The 18,456-nt window shown below is 51.6% G+C and overlaps 5 protein-coding genes across 7 annotated transcripts; 2 read left to right on the forward strand and 3 right to left on the reverse strand.

The window, feature by feature from the left end:
* The first annotated feature begins 619 nt into the window (after positions 1-619).
* TrAFT101_005100 (uncharacterized protein) lies at positions 620-3,204 on the forward strand. Of its 3 annotated transcripts, XM_066127385.1 has the most exons (5): positions 620-1,090; positions 1,176-1,446; positions 1,553-1,764; positions 1,885-2,127; positions 2,262-3,204. In XM_066127385.1, exons 1-5 carry the CDS (start codon positions 995-997, stop codon positions 2,928-2,930), a joined length of 1,491 nt encoding a protein of 496 aa, XP_065983495.1. In that variant the 5' UTR covers positions 620-994; the 3' UTR covers positions 2,931-3,204. The 3 variants fall into 3 exon arrangements, with proteins under 3 accessions (XP_065983495.1, XP_065983496.1, XP_065983497.1); XM_066127386.1 differs by having other exon boundaries at positions 620-1,446; XM_066127384.1 differs by having other exon boundaries at positions 620-1,764.
* On the reverse strand, positions 2,997-6,227 carry TrAFT101_005101 (uncharacterized protein). The gene is made up of 3 exons (XM_024900369.2): positions 4,287-6,227; positions 3,764-4,214; positions 2,997-3,698 (listed from the first exon to the last, which is right to left on the reverse strand). Exons 1-3 carry the CDS (start codon positions 5,171-5,173, stop codon positions 3,258-3,260), a joined length of 1,779 nt encoding a protein of 592 aa, XP_024759539.1. The 5' UTR covers positions 5,174-6,227; the 3' UTR covers positions 2,997-3,257.
* Positions 6,228-6,621: 394 nt separating this feature from the next.
* TrAFT101_005102 (uncharacterized protein) lies at positions 6,622-10,921 on the reverse strand. Its single transcript, XM_024900315.2, has 2 exons — positions 8,520-10,921; positions 6,622-8,410 (listed from the first exon to the last, which is right to left on the reverse strand). The coding sequence occupies exons 1-2, from the start codon at positions 9,973-9,975 to the stop codon at positions 7,197-7,199; spliced, it is 2,670 nt and encodes an 889-aa protein (XP_024759536.2). The 5' UTR covers positions 9,976-10,921; the 3' UTR covers positions 6,622-7,196.
* A 2,174-nt stretch (positions 10,922-13,095) lies between these two features.
* Positions 13,096-13,437, forward strand: TrAFT101_005103 (uncharacterized protein; the record flags this gene model as incomplete). The annotated part of the gene is made up of 1 exon (XM_066127387.1): positions 13,096-13,437. The coding sequence occupies one exon, from the start codon at positions 13,096-13,098 to the stop codon at positions 13,435-13,437; it is 342 nt and encodes a 113-aa protein (XP_065983498.1).
* Positions 13,438-14,041: 604 nt separating this feature from the next.
* TrAFT101_005104 (uncharacterized protein) lies at positions 14,042-17,831 on the reverse strand. The gene is made up of 4 exons (XM_024905724.2): positions 16,910-17,831; positions 16,614-16,715; positions 15,925-16,508; positions 14,042-15,848 (listed from the first exon to the last, which is right to left on the reverse strand). The coding sequence occupies exons 1-4, from the start codon at positions 16,954-16,956 to the stop codon at positions 14,590-14,592; spliced, it is 1,992 nt and encodes a 663-aa protein (XP_024759534.1). The 5' UTR covers positions 16,957-17,831; the 3' UTR covers positions 14,042-14,589.
* Positions 17,832-18,456: the final 625 nt, after the last annotated feature.

Here is an 18,456-nt window from a genome sequence, read left to right on the forward strand (position 1 = left end):
AGGAAAACGGCAGTGATTCATGGTGGAAGGTATCATGTTTATGCTACCATTATGAAAGATGGTTGTGTAGTAGAGCTATGCTAGTGAAGAGTAATGAATTATTCAATCTTACTTTTACGAGAACGAGTGAACCATGCGCAAATAATTACCAGTATACGGCTATAGTTTCCAACACCACCAGAATCTCGACTAGCCCTCCGTATGACTGGAAAAAGCCTTCGGGTGTTATGTTTGGAGACAGCCTCACACCAGCTAATTCAATGAAACCTCGGCCAACTCTACCCCAGATTTGCCTTTTTCAGCACCGTAGTAGTCCACTAGGATCTAACTAACAAGCCATGTCTCCCCAGATCTCGTGCTAAAAACGGCCAATCACCAGGCCATGTGGAGTCCACCAGCTTTTGTTCCGAATAAACTCCCACGGCATCCCACCCAATCTCTATATTTCGATTAGATCGACAATTAAAAAAAAAACACGGCTTTTTATCTACGAATCATAGGCGCCTCCGATTAATTGACCGTAATGAACGGCAGCTGATTCTAGCCCGCGATCCAATTATTTTATAATTCTCCGTGGGATTGAGAGGGGGTTTCTGGGTGGGAGGGCGATATGAAGAACAGCATGGCAAGTTTGGCTGCTGCCTGATAACGGCTTTTTTTTGCTTGATGTATGCTTATCTTTTTTTTTCTTGTCATTCTTCTCCCTTTGTCAGTGAAAGCAATACGGCATTTGTTGCCTTTCCGGTGGATGGATAGCTTCCCTTATTTAAACGATGAGTGGAGGTGGGCATTATATTATATTCGCGACTCATACATAAACGGAGATTCCGTTTCCCCTCCTCCTCCTCCTCCTCCTCCTCCTTTTTTTTCCAATTCCTTTCTCCGTCGGCTCTTCTCACCTTTAACCATTGGAATTCCTCTCTTTATTTGACATTGGATTTGATTGAGAGCTTCTTTATTCATTCTTCTCCGTGGTCCCAATATCAATACAAAGATGAGATTTCCAAAGCAAGGGCTCCTCGTTGCCCTCTCCGCGAGTGGCGTCCGAGCCGCCAGGAATGGACTGGCGAGAACTCCTCAAATGGGATGGGTATTTGGCTTCCTCTTCTATTTCTCCGTTGTGCTCATAATTAAAATGAAATCAAATAAACTCACATGTAATATTTCATGAACAGAACAACTGGAACACCTTCGCCTGCTCCGTCTCTTCCACCCTCCTCCTCGACACCTCCAAGCTGCTCACGGAATACGGCCTGCAGGATCTAGGCTACAAGTACGTCGTGTTGGATGACTGCTGGTCCTCCGGCCGCGACGATAATGGCAAGCTCGTGGCCGACACGACCAAGTTTCCCGACGGGATGGGCGCTGTAGCGGATGCACTGCACGAGCAGGGGTTTCTGTTCGGCATGTACTCGAGCGCGGGCGAGATGACGTGCGCAAGATATGGTGAGATTCAGAGCTCATTTCCCGTTGTTTGCATGCTTCCGTTTAGTTAGCGGGGTGGAAACACAAGGTGAGAAGAGGTTGCTAATGAGTAACGGTGGAAATATAGCCGGATCCCTCGACTACGAAGATGCCGACGCTCAGAGTTTCGCCGACTGGGGCGTCGACTACCTCAAGTACGACAACTGCTATCACATGGGCCGCTTCGGCACGCCCCTTATATCCTTCAATCGCTTCAACGCCATGGCAGAGGCCATTAAGAAGACGGGTCGGTCCATCCTCTACAGCCTGTGCAGCTGGGGCGAGGACTATGTCCACACTGTAAGCCAATCAAGACAAATTCCTCTCTCACTTATACGCGCACCAATGCGAGAAAGGGGAGGCCAGCGAAGAAGAGCAAAAGAGCTAATTATGCGCTTTTTCCCGTCGCGCAACGGGTAGTGGGGAGGATCCATTGCCAATTCATGGCGCATCTCGGGTGACATCTACGACTCTTTCGCTCGTCCCGACGACCTGTGCTCATGCACCAATGCCGCAGACCCGGCCTGCATTGCGCCCGGCACGCACTGCTCCGTGCTGGCCATCATCAACAAGGTTGCGCCCTACATCGATCGAGGCCTCCCCGGCGGGTGGAACGACCTGGACATGCTCGAGGTTGGCCATGGAGGCATGACTGAAGAGGAGGTAAGCAATAATACCCCAGATGTAGAGCTGCTATCCATCTCTACTGTCCATTTATTGCATGCGAGAAAAGAAGAGGGGGGAAACACACACTCCCCCTTGTCTTTCCACTTACATGGGAAACTAATATTTCGCAGTACAAAGCCCACTTCTCCATGTGGGCAGCCCTCAAATCCCCCCTGCTCCTCGGCAACGACCTGCGCTCCATGACGGCCTCTTCCCTCGCCATAATTAACAACCCCGCCATCATCGCGCTCAACCAGGACCCCCGCGGCCGCGCCGTCCAGCGCATCCTGCGCGACCTGGACGTGCCCGTCGACCGCTACGGCGTCGGCGAGGCGCAGGTCTGGAGCGGCCCCTTGGCCAACGGCGACCAGGTCGTCATCTTCTTCAACGCCGCCGACGCGGACCTCGACATGGCCGCCTCGCTCGAGGACGTCTTCATCATGGACGGCGTGGGCACCGCCCCGCAGATCCAGCAGGACTGGGCCATCCACGACCTGTGGGGCAGCACCGGCTCCCGCATGAGCACCGCTGACGCCCAGGCCCTGCTGGACGCCAAAGGCGCGGACGCTCGTCGGACTTTCCTGCAGACAAAGGTCGACTGGTACAATGCCACGGAGGTGCCCTACGCCGAGGGCCTGAACCGTCGGGATCCGAGATTGTTTGGCGAGCGTATTGGTACTGTTGAGGCAGGCGGCGAGATCAAGGTGCGCGTGCAGAGACATTCTGCAAAGGTGTTTAGACTGCAGAGCATTAGCGGACAGGATTCCGTGAGGAAGAGTCTTTTGAGAGATGAGCTTTGAAATAGAAGCTCAATAGCCAATTGGAGCTTCACATATTGAAGAGAGAGTAAGAGCGAGAGAGAGAGACGAGTATTCCAAAAATTAGAGGGATTCTTCTGTTTGATTTGCATGGTTTGGCAGAAACCGCGCAGCATCATAAAGCATATACATAGACATATCTCATAGAACATTTATAGCCACCCAATAAATCCAATTCCATAACCAAGAAAGAAAGAAAATTATTTTTTCCCAAGAAAAAGGAAATAGAGAGAGAAAGATGGAAAGAAAGAAACAATTTCTCCAGAATGAAGAAAGAAAAGACACGCTTTAGACTCGGACCAAGATTGATCATGCAATTTCCACTTGCCCTGCTATATGCACCTGCTCAGCATCAAACGGGGTATCATCACACGCCAACGTCAAAAATGACGCTGCGCCAGGCTCCAGCATCGCCAAATCGCAAGTGTCTTGCCAGCTGCCCGTACTGCTTGATGACTCGTCTCCCTGTGTTGTCAAGTCGCCCACGTTCTCCGGCACGCCTCCCGCGTGTTCCTCTAGAAGTGCTGGCCAATGGACGTCGATGCTGGCAATGGGATTTGAGAAGCCGAGGATCATCTCGGAGTGCTTCAAGAGCTTCGGCAATAAGTGAGACTGGCATCCGCGAATGCGACCTAGAAATTTGACTACAGAGACTAGAAGATCCTGTGGCCCAAATTCGAAAGAGGGCATGGGAGAAGCAGACATGGACGCATCTGCCAGACTTATCCCGATATCGAAGAGTTTTTGCTCCTATAAATCACAGTCAGTTTTCGATAACAACTATTTTAGACCAGCGTGTTTCTCAGAGAACTTACAATAGCAATTCCATGGCAGTCCTTTGAGCTCTGGCTCACAGACCCCAGAGCCTTCATGATAGCCTTCCCAGCATCGAATGGCAGGCCAAGAGCAGGCACAAGGCCCTGACCGTACACGAGATTCGGCTTAGAACCGAACGCAAGACGCCACATTGATACGCGCAGCCACTGCTGCGTAACAAGAGTGTCAAATCTCTGGCTTTCCATGACTGACTCTGCTGGCTGCACAGCAGAGAGCTTGTTGCTTATAGAATGGCTGAGAGCGACTCCCTGTGGCTGACATCCATCGGTGTGAGGTTGCCACTCGTAAAGGGAGCACGGCAGCAGCTCAAATAGACGGACGTGATTTACAAAGTCGTGCATGACGATGGGACAGTCTGAATCGACAATTTGTGGCTTTGAGATGGTGTTTCGCAGCATCACTGGCCGCCGGTGCTGAAGAGCGTACGTTCTATAATGATTCATCATTAGTCTCGAGGCTTCATTTTAAGTAAATAAAAGATTAAAATTTCAAGCAGCTTACCTCTCCGTCACGAATAAAAGCCAAAATATCCGCCGTCTGATTTCCCGATCGTTTTCTGGGAGGTTACTGTAGGCTGACTCGCTGTGCAGGCCTATCGACAGAGCCAGGGATATAGCTTGGTTCAGGTAGAACCAAGCATGTGTATGCTTTTCCAAGTTGCCATAACCCGCAAAGAGGAAGAAGGACGTCAGTAGGGTGTCCAGGCTCAAGTCATCAACCACGTTGAACTGGAGCCGGGCCTGCTCAGCGGCGGTTAGCAGCGCCTCGCCCGTGAGAGGCGAGTCTAATGAGGTGTTGATGCCGACTGATGTTTCGTCGTATTCTTCTGCATTATCCAACTTCAGCTGGATCCGCGTTGCAGCACAGAGAGATAGGAGAAAGGCATATCGCGAAGGAGAGAGCTCATCCAAGTGTAATGAGTCTGCAAGAAGCTCCCTATCGTTGATGACGGGCATGATGGGAAACAGATGCTTCATAAACACCTGCACATGAGCCGCCAAGGCTACTGATAGCCTCTGCTTGTCATGTTCCGTAGCTATCCCAGTCGTAGACGCCAGGGCCAAAAGAGGATTATGCTGGCCGCCAGATCCTACAGTCCGATTCCTATTCGATTCCTCCAAAGCGTTGAACTGAATCTGCGTGGCCGGCGTGCTAACGTCAAAGTGGTTTTTATCAGGCTCCGTGAGGCCCTGTCTGATCTGGGACAGCCGACGGCCTTTGCCTCCTCTTGGTCCTTTGCGTCGAAGCGTATGTAAGTATCGGCAGGGAATTGAAGATACGACGCAATTGCTACACGGCAGCCCACGATCGCACTTCATTTTCCGGAAGCGACAGTTGTCGCATACCTGCTGCGGCGGCTTCTGCGTGGGGGCCGGCGTGCTCGACATCGTGATTATGGCCTTCCAGAAGCGATGAATGTTGGAGTGAGAGAGAGATGAAAAACGCAACGACAGCTATGAAGACAGTTGTGGAAAACGATACGTCAGCTCTCCCCTAAATCGGACAATTGCTTGATTATTCGAATTTCCAAGCAAGATGCAGTCAGCTCGATCCTCAGACTCGCAATTGGCAGTCAGTGATCCTTTTGCGAGGAGCAATAGATGAAGCCGAGGAAAGATATCCACAGAAACAAATACAACTTGGCGAAGAAAGGGTTGTTGTCGAAAGAAAAATGGAATCTCCTCCTAAATCAAAAATCATTTTTTCCTGACAAGGCAAAGAAGAAAAAGAAGAGTTTCCTATTCCCGACGGCTCACTTTCACAGGGTCAGGCCAGCATTGCAACGCATCTCACACGCCACCCCCGCAGCGTTACCGAAACGCAAACTATTGCTTTCTTTCCTTCTTCCCCTTTCTGCTATAATGCCTTCGATTGCAACCCACCACGGGATTTTTTTTTCCCTAGCTCAGGTGATTGTCACCTTTGTTTACGCATCAACTTGTTCACCGTTTCGGCGGAATTGAAGACAACCTTTTCCGACGCTTCAAGCAAGTGCTGATGGTGGGGAGCAGACTTCGAGGAAAATAGGGCCACGGCTAGCTCATTGGGGAAATACTCGGGTTTCCCAGTCGTACTATAAGGTTAGATGGCAAGCCCAACTTGCAGTGCGGAGAACCGCTTGCGGGGATGGCTCTGTCCAATTGGTGTCTGCTGTCAGGCGGCCAGCCGTGCTTGCAGACTGGACACATGGGCTTCCGGATCGTGGCCAGGGGTACGTCGAGCCGGAGCGACGATCCAGTGCCGTTTGATGGTGTGAGCGTGCAAGGGCATGTCATCCCCCATTGCGGCGTTGCAGCTAGTAAACTAGGAAGAGTCAGATGGCAGAGGGGAGCACAGCTAAAGCCCGAGAATCGGAAAAGCATCCAGCTGTAAAGAATTCATCCGATCAAGGAGAGCAGATGTCTATGAGCTCGATAGCCGTCATCCGCCTTGCAGCTTTGGCTTGCGGGATGGATGATCCGTCGAGAGCTTGTACTTGTATAAGGAGGAATACTGATGTGAACACTGCATGCAGTACAACTATTCTAGAGCTTAGTCATCTGCTGCAGCTGATCTCCGCTGCCAAGCAATACAAGGTGCTTACCTACCTACTTAGGTGCCGTGCTCCTATCCCTTAAATCTCGTGGCTGACGCTGCTGTATAGAATAGTACTACCTGTTTGGAAAAGTATTCGAAAGATAGGAGAGATGATTCATACAAGTTGTAATACACATCAAGGTATACTTACTACATATGCAGAGCACCAAAAACACCCGTTTAAAAGAGATTCAAGCTAATCAACAAAACACACATCGAGATATCGCATACCCAAAGGTAGAATAATAACAGAGTAGAGCTGGCCAGGCATAATCGGCAAGTCTATTGCTATGTAAAGCCATATCTGAGGAGGAGTGTAAAGTGACAAAAGGAGAAGAAGTGAATGTGTGTGTGTGGTGAGAGAGTACTAAAAAAAGCTAGTATGTAGTGTAAAAGAGTTCATGCAAACGATGCTGCAGGGCTGGCACGCCAGCCACAGCGCCCTGATTCCCGAAAATTCTAATTCAATCCAAAGAAACCCGAATTTTGATGATGCTTTTCCTCCACTCCCTCCGTGATGAAATAAATCAAGAATAAACCAGTGCCGCCCTTCGTTGTACTCATAAGCGTACAGCAGGGCGCCTTTTGAACGCAATAGAGAAAAAAAAAATCATGAACCACTTGTCCCAATGTTTTTTTTTGTTTTGTATTTAAACAAATCAAAATCCTGGTACTGAAATAAGAAATTGTGCAAGCCTCACTCACAGTGAATGTCATTTTTTACATCACAGCGGTGGTCTTTCAATCTAAACAAACTGCTCAGTCATCGTGGCTTGCCTCGAAACTGAGTATTTTTTGGGGGGCTTCTCAGCTGCCTTCCTGTTTGAGAGAGGGTTACACCTCGTGGTGAGGATTGCTAGTTGTCGATCCTCGTTGGCGTCGACCAACGCTGAGGCCTCGGCCGGGGACATGCACCGAGGGGTGCAGGTGCAGGGTGTCCTCAGTGCGGCTCACGTCGAAGCTGGCGCCCCGGTAGCTAGATTGGCGACCGACAGACGCTCCGTCTTCCTGATGAGCGCCAAACTGAGATCCTGGGATTCCAGTTTGGGCCTCTTCATCATAGGTCTGGATTCTAGGGCTTGTGGGAAAGGTTCCATTGTTGCTATCCGAAGGTGTAAGTCCAGTCAAGCCCTCGCCCGCTCGTCGGCGACCGCCACGCTGGCTGTTTTCCTTCTTCAGAAGGTCCGGTTCGTCGCCTGGGTCTCTGGATGCGATTGAGCGGGTGTCAGAATCCCACATACCCGTGGTTTCGACAGCGAGGTTTCGGGTTGCGTTAAGCGCCGAGGCTGCATTCTTCTCTGTCTGAAACTGCTCTTCCGGGGTCTGGTTCATGGTCGGCACCATGCGCCCGGCATCAGTTGCCTTGGCTGCCTTTTCTCGACTCTCAGCAGCCCATGAGTCGGTCACGGCCACAGAGTAAGAAGGATTGGTGGGTCCACCAAGAGGCTCACCACCGCCGCCAGGACCAAGGATGGGAACTTTCTTCATAGCAATGGCCAGAGCACACATAAACTTGGAGCGACGAGTGGCTCGGACACGGTCGTTGTGCCAGTTGGACTTGTGCTTGATGCCGATTTTGAGTGTCAACTTGTCAAGGTTATTGACACCGCCAACACCAATGCTGAAGTCGGGTTGGAAGTCTCGGGAGTTCTCAGGCGCGCGGACAAAGTTCTCCATCTCCACACGAAGCAGCTCGATATCTTCAAATGAGGTGTCAAAAGAGACGTCGACAGTGAAGGTCTCTGACATGGCCTTGCTTCGAGTAATGTTTTCGATCCAGAGATTGTTTAGTACAATGTTGGGAACCTGCGAGACCTGCATCTTATCGGTGCGCGTGAAAACAGTGTACAGGAGGGAAATACGGTCGACCAGCATTTGCGTGCCGGAAATCTCGATGCGATCACCGACATCGTAGGGGTGTTTGACGAAAAGAAAGATGCAAGAACCAAGGAACTCTTGAGTAGTAACGGCAAAGACAAAGGAAAGAGATAAAAGAGCGGTTCCGGCGGTGGCGATGGTTGTGAGCAGACTGCTGTTGAAGAAGGACACTAGATTGTTTCTCGTTAGCACATTGAAATGAAGAATAACGAGTCATTCTACTCGGCGAGGAAACAGAAAAAGAAGGAAGAGGAAGAGGGAAAAGAGAAAAGAACTCACAAAAGATAAAAACAGTAATCAGTAACACTACGAACAGCAAGACCTTATCAAATGCTGTTAGGGCCTGACCAATGTCCTTCATGCCTTCGGCAATAGCCTTTCGCTCTTTGCCCATCTCCACAACTTTACGTAGCATTTCCTCGAGGCTGATATCCCCGTTGGCGTCAGTGTCGATAGCCTCAAAGGCCTCTTCAGCCTCCGCCTTGTAAGCCGGTCCAAGAACCTCTTCCACGTCATCGAGGTAGAGCGCGTCCCGTCCCTCAATGACAAAGGACATCCAGAGACGCCTAGCCAGGGCCTCGGAAGATCGCTTCTTCTCCAAAGCTTCAATGACAATGGAGTGGGCGGAATTGGGGTTGAAGACGTGCTTGCCCGTGATTTCGCTAGCAAGGTTGCCAAAGACGGAGGTCACCTTGTCACCAAATCGGCTGACGTCACCAATGATCCTCACAGGAGCAACACCGCCGACGCTAGACTTGCCAGCTTTGCGTCGAAGCATCATCTCGATACTATCTTCGATGATATAATCTTCTTCGGCAAATTCAGGGCAGTACATGGGGAAGAGCGTTCGAGAGGCGTCATACAAAAGACCCAAGAGGTGGATTTCCCGCTTGGAGTCTTTGATGCGGTTGTCAAAGGATCGCTGATGATACGACACACCAATGAGCTGAACAATGGCCTTCTCGCCAAGAAGGATGGCAGAAGACACGAAGCAGGCACCAAGGACACGCTCCAGGTTAACGACCCAGGCAATTCCATCAGAGTAGGCTTGGGCGAAGATGCTCTTGAAAGTAAGCCACGACGCCAGACCCCAGAAGAAGATGGAGATGACAATGGTCAGGTTGCTCAGGACGGTGGCGTACTTGCGAGTGCCGGCGCTGACGATGCCGCTGAAGAACATGAAGACGTGCGGGAGAAACCAGACAGCTACCTTGACGCCCCAGAGAGACAGCCAGGAGATTTGAATCCAGAGAAAGAGATAGAACAAAGGGGGACCGTGAGCGCCGTCATTGGTGCCGAGACGGTTGTCATTCTTGTGGCCAGTAAGGCGAAGCACAATCAGAGGGACTGCCAGCAAGATGCCGACGGGGACGACGTAAACCATGTATCGCGTGATGACTGAGAAGCCGACGATCTTGGCATAGAGCCGGCCCATGGCATTCATGCTGACATCCTCGCCAGTCTGTCTGCGCTTGAGGCTTTCGTCGTCCATCCTCCGTCGACGGCCGGCATGGCGATGGTGCACGCCATGCTTCTCGTTGTGCTCGTCGTTGCTGTGGGCATTGAGCATCGGCCTTCTGGCTCCAGTGGTGGAAGCGCTGCTCTTGACGGTTGTCAGAGGGGCCAGAGGGATGCCGCCGGGATTGTCGTTGTCCATGTCGCGGGAATCGCCTCCTTCGAGGGGGATGAATCCAGTTGAGCTCCGAGAGGCGCGAGAGGCTTGTCTATTCGCCATGTGAAAATTTCCCCTGGGCTGCGACAGGTGCCGAGCAGAGGATGAATGGGGAGCCCGCGCTGTTTATATACCAGGAGAGCTATAAATAGGCGCTGGGTATACACGCGGCTGTGGTGTGGGTGGTGTTGCGACTTAATGAAGCTAACAGAAAACTAAGGCGTGTTGTTCCTGTTCGGCTTTCTTTTTCTAGACAAGAAGATTACAAGGATAGCCTGATTGCTTTGTTTAAAGCTCACAATATCCACACAGCATGAGGGAGGTAGGCGTGGTCTAATAAACAGCGTCACAATGCACCCCACGATGAGCCAACGTTGTGCCAGGCAGGGGGCATAAAAAAAGCCGGCGAGAGCGATGTTTCAGATATCGCGGACGAGGGAAAGCCGCTGCTGAAGACCCGCTCCAGGCGAACGATGTTTGCAGGAAAGAGCCCGAACAGACAGAAGAATGGCAGGTCAACGATGCACGAATAATTCGCTGATGATGCTGAGAACCCCAGAGTCTTGGTCCAGGATAGGATAAAGATGTCCGATACGAATGCCAAAGGGAGGCCCGTGCCAACACCAGGGATTGGCTGGAAGCGAGAAAGGCGAGGAGGGAGCAATGCGCAGAAGAACACGAGCAAAGAATGAATGAAAAAAAAAAAAAAAAGGCAAAAGGAATCTCTGAACAAACTCTAGAAAAGAGGTGACAGGAAAGACAGAGAGGTGTGAAAGAAGAGACGAGGGCGAGGATGGTTGACAAGTAAATACCAAGAGGGCACTAGGGGCGTTTCAGGATATATAAAGAAAAAAATGAGTGAACCAGGGCAAAAGAGGCAGCGGACAGCTATTAGATCGCTTTAGGTAGCCAAGAAAAATTCAATCTAAACGAGTGGGAAACGAGAGGAGTCGGAATTGTGGAGAGGGATGAGCGGGTTCAAGCTGCAAAACAGACGATCTCTGGGACGAAGAAAGGGAGCAAGAAAGAGACGAGAAGAAAAAAAAAACTCGTGACTGGTGAAACAAGAGCCAGCGACGGCTGGAGGTTCTTCTCGATCTCACTGGCCGCCGACAGGCCCTGGTTGAAAGGGGCGATCGGCGCGCAAGTCGTGGGTACAAGAGCGTGCAGTAGCGGCTGGTGGCGGCTGCTAGGCTAGCCACTCGGGGTGCCAGGTACCGCATACGAGGTGCGCCGGCGGCCACGGTGGAGCAGCCGCTAGAAGGGAAGGGCGAGCACAGCTGAAAAAGAGCCGGGGCCTGGCCAGTGCTGCGCTGCGTGTGCTGTGGCACGCAATGGTGTGGTGCACGTAATACACGTACCTGGTACGACCGGCACCTGCCCGCACTTGTGCGACTGTACCATCCACCAGGGTTCTGAGTACGCTTGCTTGGTCTCGGGGACTTTCCACCCAATGCTGCACCATCTCGAGGAATGATTCTTTTCATCGTCCATAATCTCAACCTCACTAGTTCTTCACCAGGCAATCAATTGATTGAGTTATCAACGAGAGTGGCACTTGCAATTTGTCTGTCTCTCCTTCTACGGAGCACACAATGTGTAAGCCGGCCGCAAGCCACCATGCAGGGGGCCACGGTTCATGTTCCTGTTCATGCCTATGCAGAGCCCTTGCAGCGAATCCCCGTCTCCCAGCGAGGCAGTACAGTGGAAACGGACCACCAGGCCACGCGACGCCTTCTGTCTTCCAAGTTTTGCACAGCAGAGCCCATTGACTCGTGGATGGCGACGCTCAGGTTCCCGCAGCGAATGGGCCACGGATGGGGTCAATAGCGAATCCAAGTGGAGCGCTTTGCTGTTTGCCTGGGCGCACGCACAGGCACAGGCAGGGTCTTGCCAGCATTTCCGTAACACGTCAAAACTGGCCATCCAACGGCGAGATTAAGCTTGTAATGACGGCCGGCGACCGATACGAACTCTGCGACTGCTTGCGGTTCTATTTTTCAAAAAACGCCTTGCTCTCCAATTTCCCCTTTTAGCTCTCCTTTTCCTCAGCGCCCAATCGGCCGCGTTGCCTCTCCCGACGCCACGGCGCCGTTCGGTGGTGAGATTCTGAGTTGAATCCCAAGTCGTGCGAGCAGTACAGTAACTCGTACTGCTAAATCACGGCATACAGCATTCACGCCTCTCCACAGCGGTATCCATCGCCAAAGCTACCGTCCTCTAGTAGCCTATAACGGCATTGTCCAGAAGGCGAGCTAGAAGGAGAAAGAGAAGAAGAAAAAAACAGGCGCTGAAACATTCCGCGTCCCCTTAGTCCTCCCCTGACGCTACGGCGCGCAAGTCAAACGGCGGCCAAACCTTGTTCAGCCTTAGCCGGCATGTGCCTTGTGTCAGCCATTGTGATGACAGGTTTGCTTTACTTTTCGTTTGTTTCTTTTTGCCGTCAAACTATCGATCGCCGAGACAGGAAGACACGGCCGTGAAAATCAAAATAAACGAGTGCGTTGTTATCGCTATCCACCCGCTCTTCCGCCACCGCTCTTCAAGCTGCATGCCCTAGCCTCTGCGATTCTTACCAGAAACAAACCTGATCGCCATCAGCTGCAATGGAGCCGCCCAAACGACGGTATAGATGGCCCAGCGAGCATTCGCAAGACGGCCTAGTCGGAACAGCCATCCCGCCTTGCCCGCCCAGGAGCCACACACACCCAAATCAAACACATTGAAATGCATTCAACGACAGCTAACGGCTGCATGAACGCGACAGATTATAACCATAACGCCCGTCCCGTTTATTGGCCCTGCTAAAACGAAACGCATAAAAACCAGTCGCGAGATCTAATTAAAAGGGGAAAGAAAAAAGCAGGAAAAAAAAAGTACAATCCCAGAACGTCTACGTGCATGACTCACCCCACGAACCACACATCTCGCGAAGCTATCACATCTCACACTCCCGTCTCAAGATCTCCCCTCCCTCCACAATCTGGTAGGATGGATTCTCACACACATACAGCATATTAAAAAACCGCGAGCTCCATTATCGCGCATATTTCCCTCCCTCTTTCCCAGCTCCTCCAAAAGCGGGCCGCGAAGCGATGGATAATTTTCCAACGACCTTGACAGATGAAGCAATGCAGTAATGCAGCTACTGTAGCTACTTGCAACTAGCAGTATACTCCAGTGATGCCATCGACTTGCTTCGCTTCCGAGCAATCCCTCGTCTACATCAACAGCTCCAGCAATTCCATCATCAACCTTTGCCTCATCATCCAATCAGCATCCCGCGATCTCAACCTGTACGGGCTCCATCTCCCGATCGCCGCTCGCACAAGGAAAAAGATCGTCGCCCGCCCGTCAGAAAATACTAAAAGCAAATACCCCTCCCTTCTTGAACCCTTGACTGCCGATCAGAAGCTTGGTATTCGCATACAGGTCATACACACTGCATATCAGCGTAATGTAAACAAAAATAGACACCAAGCTCATATGGACTCAGTCTCGGGGATTCCCCTCCCCCCAAAATGAGGAGCTTACCGAGGCTGTTCCCCGTGCCATTTACATCTGCAAGTCCGCCATGATATCATCCCGCTGCCAACTCATTGTAGACCAGGCCATGCATTTACCCTCGACCAAGCAATAATGCCTGAAAGATCTCCAGACATTCTTCAACTCCATGGAATTCACGCATCTTCAAGCCATCTTCAAGATATCATCGAGAGCTGCTGCAGTGGGGCCAGTGACGTCGACGTCTCCAAACTCATCTCAGCTCCACCCGCGATCTATCTATGCAGCAATGCACGGATTGCAACCATTCTATCTATTCTTCGCAGCTAGATAAGGCTAAAAGCTACAGATCGTCTCCCGTCATTGATCGATTGTGCCGTCGTTATCGTCGAATCATCGTGGGGCCTCTTGCGGAGAAGCTCAGATGCAGTAGATTGAGTGGGCTTCGCATAGCTTTCCTTTCTTGGGAACGCATGGAGGCCCATTTGCTGGGAATTCTGATACGATTAAGAAAGAAAAGAAAATTCACATAGAACTGTATAGTAGTGATAAGAGCTTGTCATGCTTCATGTACACATGTATACATATATTATATTATATACTAAGCTTATTTAATATCCTCTCTGCACAATCATGTGTATTGCAGATCGTCAACATCTTTATCCACAAAAGCCACCCTCCCATCTGTCTCTCTCTCTCTCTCTGTCTCCCAGTTCATAACGCTGATAGTATGAAAAACCAAGAGAGAAAATGCGGTCCAGTAGCAACAACGCCCAGCTCAATAAAAAAAAAATTGGCTCAGCATCAGTTAAATAAGGTAGAACGGGAAAAAAAAAAAAAAAAAAAAAAAAAAAAAAAAAAAAAAAAAAAAAAAAAAAAAAGAAATAAAGAAAAAAGAAAAAAGGAAAATCAAAGCAGAGAACTTGGGGTATCGCTTCCAGCATGCGCCATAAATTCGTTCCCATCCCGTCTTTCTTCCGTGGTATCATGAGGTTTAGAAATGAAACACACGCCCGCTAATCAATGATTCCAGCAAATCAACGCCCAAAATAATTCCCAGCGAAAAACGCCATCCAAAATGAAGAAGAAAAAAAATCAAGGGGGAAATCCAAAAGAGAGAGAAAAGAAGCAAAAAGAAGCAAAAAAAAAAGAAGACAGAAAATATATCCAAAATCAAACTGCTTCCGATGAAGGCGGCCTGGGGTTTACAGTCACCGGCGTAAAGCCAACAATGTCTTTCAACTCGACCTTGGCCTTGTCGTTCTCAAACTGATCCTCGCCGTCCTCCGAGTCGTGATGCTCAGCCACATCCAGCGTGTACAAAGGCTCAAGTGTCGCGTCCTTCCGAAGCAAGATCCATCGCTTAATCCACCACGGTAATGTCTTGGTCACCTGATACTTCATGAAGACTCGCGAGGGCACGGCAAAAATGTAGTCCAGCTCCTCCAACGTCCGCTGCTTCGTCTCCGGAAGCCAGAGAAAAATCATGACCAAGGCCATGACGTTGAAGAGCGCATATAACCCGAATGAGCCTGTGACACCCAGCCTAGCAAGCATCAAGGGAAACGTGATGGACAGCACGGCCGCCCAGAACAGACAGGTCGCTACCGCAAACGCCATGCCCACCTCACGGTGCGACAGAGGAAACACTTCGGCTGAGTACGTAAACGGGACGGGGCCTTCGCCTGGCGAGTAAAAGGCTGCGAACAAATAAATAAACATGGCAACAAAACCCAGGTGAGGTCCATCTTTCCCGGGTATCAGATTGCAGAGACCTGCAGCCAGCAGCGTCCATGCCATCTGCGGAAAGGTGAAAAGGAGTAGAGATCGCCGGCCAAAGGTGTCAATCGTCCACACGGCAGGAAAGGCGAACAAGAAGTTAACTAGGCCAAAACCCCAGGATGCCCAAAGGGATCCGGTTTGGCTCGCTCCAGCATCTAGAAAGACAGTAGATGAGTAAAAAGCAATAATGTTAATACCGCACATCTGCTGCGCAATCATGACTGTAAAAGCCGCCAGAGTCGCGCGGCGAACTCGGGGCAGGGTAAAGAGTTCTATGAATCGCTTGACATAGTTGCCAGAGCCCATAAACTCAGCCTCCACTTCGAGCTGAACGTGTATGTAGTAGATATCGCGGCCGGCCTGGATAGGATTGTTTCGAAGGCGGAGCAAAGATCGCATGGCATCCCTGTACCGGTTCTTCTTGATGTACCATCGCGGCGACTCGGGGCAAAAGTAGATGAGGCATACGAGTGGCACAGCCGGGATGAAAGCTGAGCCCAATTGGTATCTCCATGCCTCTGCACCAATTCCCATGACTGCGAGGTTAGCGCATGTCCCGAGAAAGATTCCAAATGCATTCCACAGCTGCCAGCTCATGACGAGCGCGCCTCGAATGGGGGCTGGTGAGTTTTCTGCAGCAAAGATGGGCACTATTTATCGAAACCAAGTTAGCATCTCAAAAGCTGCCCGGTACATGTAAAAAGAGGAATCATAAGTCAAACTTACCGGTAGATGCCTTTGCGCCCATCCCAACGCCCATAAGCAGACGGCATATCAAGAGCCTAGGCCACGTATTGCAAAAGGCACTCCCCAGGACGGGCCAAAGACAAAAGTTGGCAGACGCGAAAATAGCCCCGCGGCGCCCAAAGTGATAGTTCAAGGGATCCGACAGCCAGCAGCCGACAAGCGATGTCCCGATGTAGGGCGCCGCATTGACGAGGCCGACGATGAGCTTGTCATGGATGCTGTCGGAGTCTATGCCATACGCACGAGGAAAGGCAAGGTTTGCACCGTTTGACCCGGTCTGGTCCCAGCCCTGCACGGCGGCGCCGATGGAGCACGTAACGACGGTCAGGAACAACGTCCAGGGGATGCGCCACTTGTGCAGCACCTCGTTGCGGAGAGCTTCAACCTCTTGCGGGCTCAGGGCCTCGGAGCCGGTGATGTCTTCGTAGCCAGTAGGGTCCTGGGCAACAAGCGCGCCCTTGCGGATGATGGAGCGATAGTCCTCCAGGGACTTTGTGCGGCAGAAGTCGTCGACATCGTTGAGTAGAGTTCGTCGCGGGATGCCGATGAGTGGGTTTTTGATTCTAAGACACGGGGAGACGGGAGAGGGACAAATTAGACGGGCTCCGGGATGAAGAATGGAGGGGCTCACCACGTGGTGGAGCAGAACAATGGGCGGGTGAACTCACTTTGCTTCCGTGTTGGCATTGAAGTTTATGCTGCTCCGCGCTTTCGAGCGGTCCGCAGACTCGGCTGAGAAGGACGACGAGACATGGTACTCGTTGGAGGCTCTATGGCGGATACGGTCAGCTTCAGCAGCGGCGTTGGCTCTGGCTCCAGTATCAGCGGCAGGTAGCGATGATGGCGACGAGGCACGAGACATGTCTGACACCGCACGTGTGTTTCAAGCCAAGGGAAAAGACAGCCGCAGATGCAGTGGCAAATGCAACGAAAGGAGAATGATGTACATAAGAAGGGGACATACATGGTGATCTCGTCGACCCGACTCTGCGACGACGACGACGATGACATGGCGGTGGTTGAGCGGCACCGACGCCGACGACGAGCAAATCCGGGGAAGCGTCAACCACGCACAACAGATGTGGGGATCCGTCCCGATCCCCCTCTGGCAATCTCGCCTTCGTGCTTCTGCGATTGCACGGCTGGGCGGAGACGAGAGCGGATACGTCGCAATAGTGCGTGCAGCGCAGATGGCAGGCCGGTCCGGGGTGGTGTCTAAGCAAAGAAGGGGACGAGAGAGGCGGGCAAATCCAGGCGCAGAGGGAGGAAACAACGCGAGATGCGAGAGACCAGAGGAAAAGGGAAGAAAAAGGCACCGCGAGCTAGTTCGGATCCAAGTTCTGATGGCCACGCCTCGCTCTTTGCGCGGGAGTCGAGAAGCCGGTTTGGTCCACCGGGCCGCTTCGCTGCTTGGCCGTGGAGAAGAGGAGCAGAAAAAATAGAGAAAAGGGCCTAGCAATCCAGTGGAGCGCCCTGTTCTGGGCAGAGTAAGCAGGAACCAGAAACAGAGGAGAAGAGGATGGTGATGATGAAGGCAATCTGCGCACTCGAAGAAGAGGCAAGAAGAGGAACTCCGTCGTGCAGGGCCACCGGCACGCAACGATGATCCGGTGGTTTGAGCAATGGCGCCAGGGCGAACAGAGCAAAAGGAAGCATGTGAGCCGGCAGGGCGAAAAGAGAGAGAGCGCGGCCCGGGAGGCGAAAATAAACCACCAAAGCACCCAGTCAGTGGTAATCCAGAAACGAGTAAGGAAGGCCCCCGGCAGCTCTTCAGACGTGCTAGCGTTGCGTTGCACACACGGTGAGGCTTCGAGCAAAAGGCGGAAGCGAGTTGATAGTATCGTAATAGTAACACTGCCGGCTCCGTGCTAGCCACCAGAACTGGGGGAAAAGCTGGGATGCCCTGGGGGGATGGCTCCATGGGGTTCGCTAGCAGGAGTGGGCGAGGCCTTTTCAGCACTGTCCTGTCGGCCCTGAGCGAGCAGAAAGTCGAAGGATTGGGCGAATCAATGCGCAAACAATGGCACGCACACACAAACACGCCTCAAATCTCACTCTGTCGCTCCTCTGCTCCATGCCATGCCATGCGAGATCCTGGAGAGAGACATTTTCTATCCCTTTTTCGCTCTTCCCCCATGTTTCGCTAGCAAAAGTCGCTTGCAGCAAAGGTAAGAGAATGCGTCCGTCATGCCTGAACAAAGTTGGTTCAAATGGGAATAGAGGCGTCTTTATTTCTCGGCGTTCCCGAAAAAAAGAAGAAAAGAGAGAACAATAGACTCCGCCAATGCACGTGGGAGAGCGACGCCCAGCACGCGACAGCCGTCCATCGAACGAACCAGGTACCTGACAGCCCGACCATGGCGAGGCGGTGGCAACAAGTCTCAGAAGAAACACACACAGTGGGCGGAAATGCCACTCAAAGAACATACCTACCTAGACGGAAGTCAGAAGAATTCCCCAGTGCGTAACATTGAGCTTTTTTTGCGGGGGCTGCGTTTGAGTCGCACTTCT

The sequence above is a fragment of the Trichoderma asperellum genome, chromosome 3 (assembly GCF_020647865.1).
Source record: "Trichoderma asperellum chromosome 3, complete sequence".
In the NCBI taxonomy this organism is placed as follows: domain Eukaryota; kingdom Fungi; phylum Ascomycota; class Sordariomycetes; order Hypocreales; family Hypocreaceae; genus Trichoderma; species Trichoderma asperellum.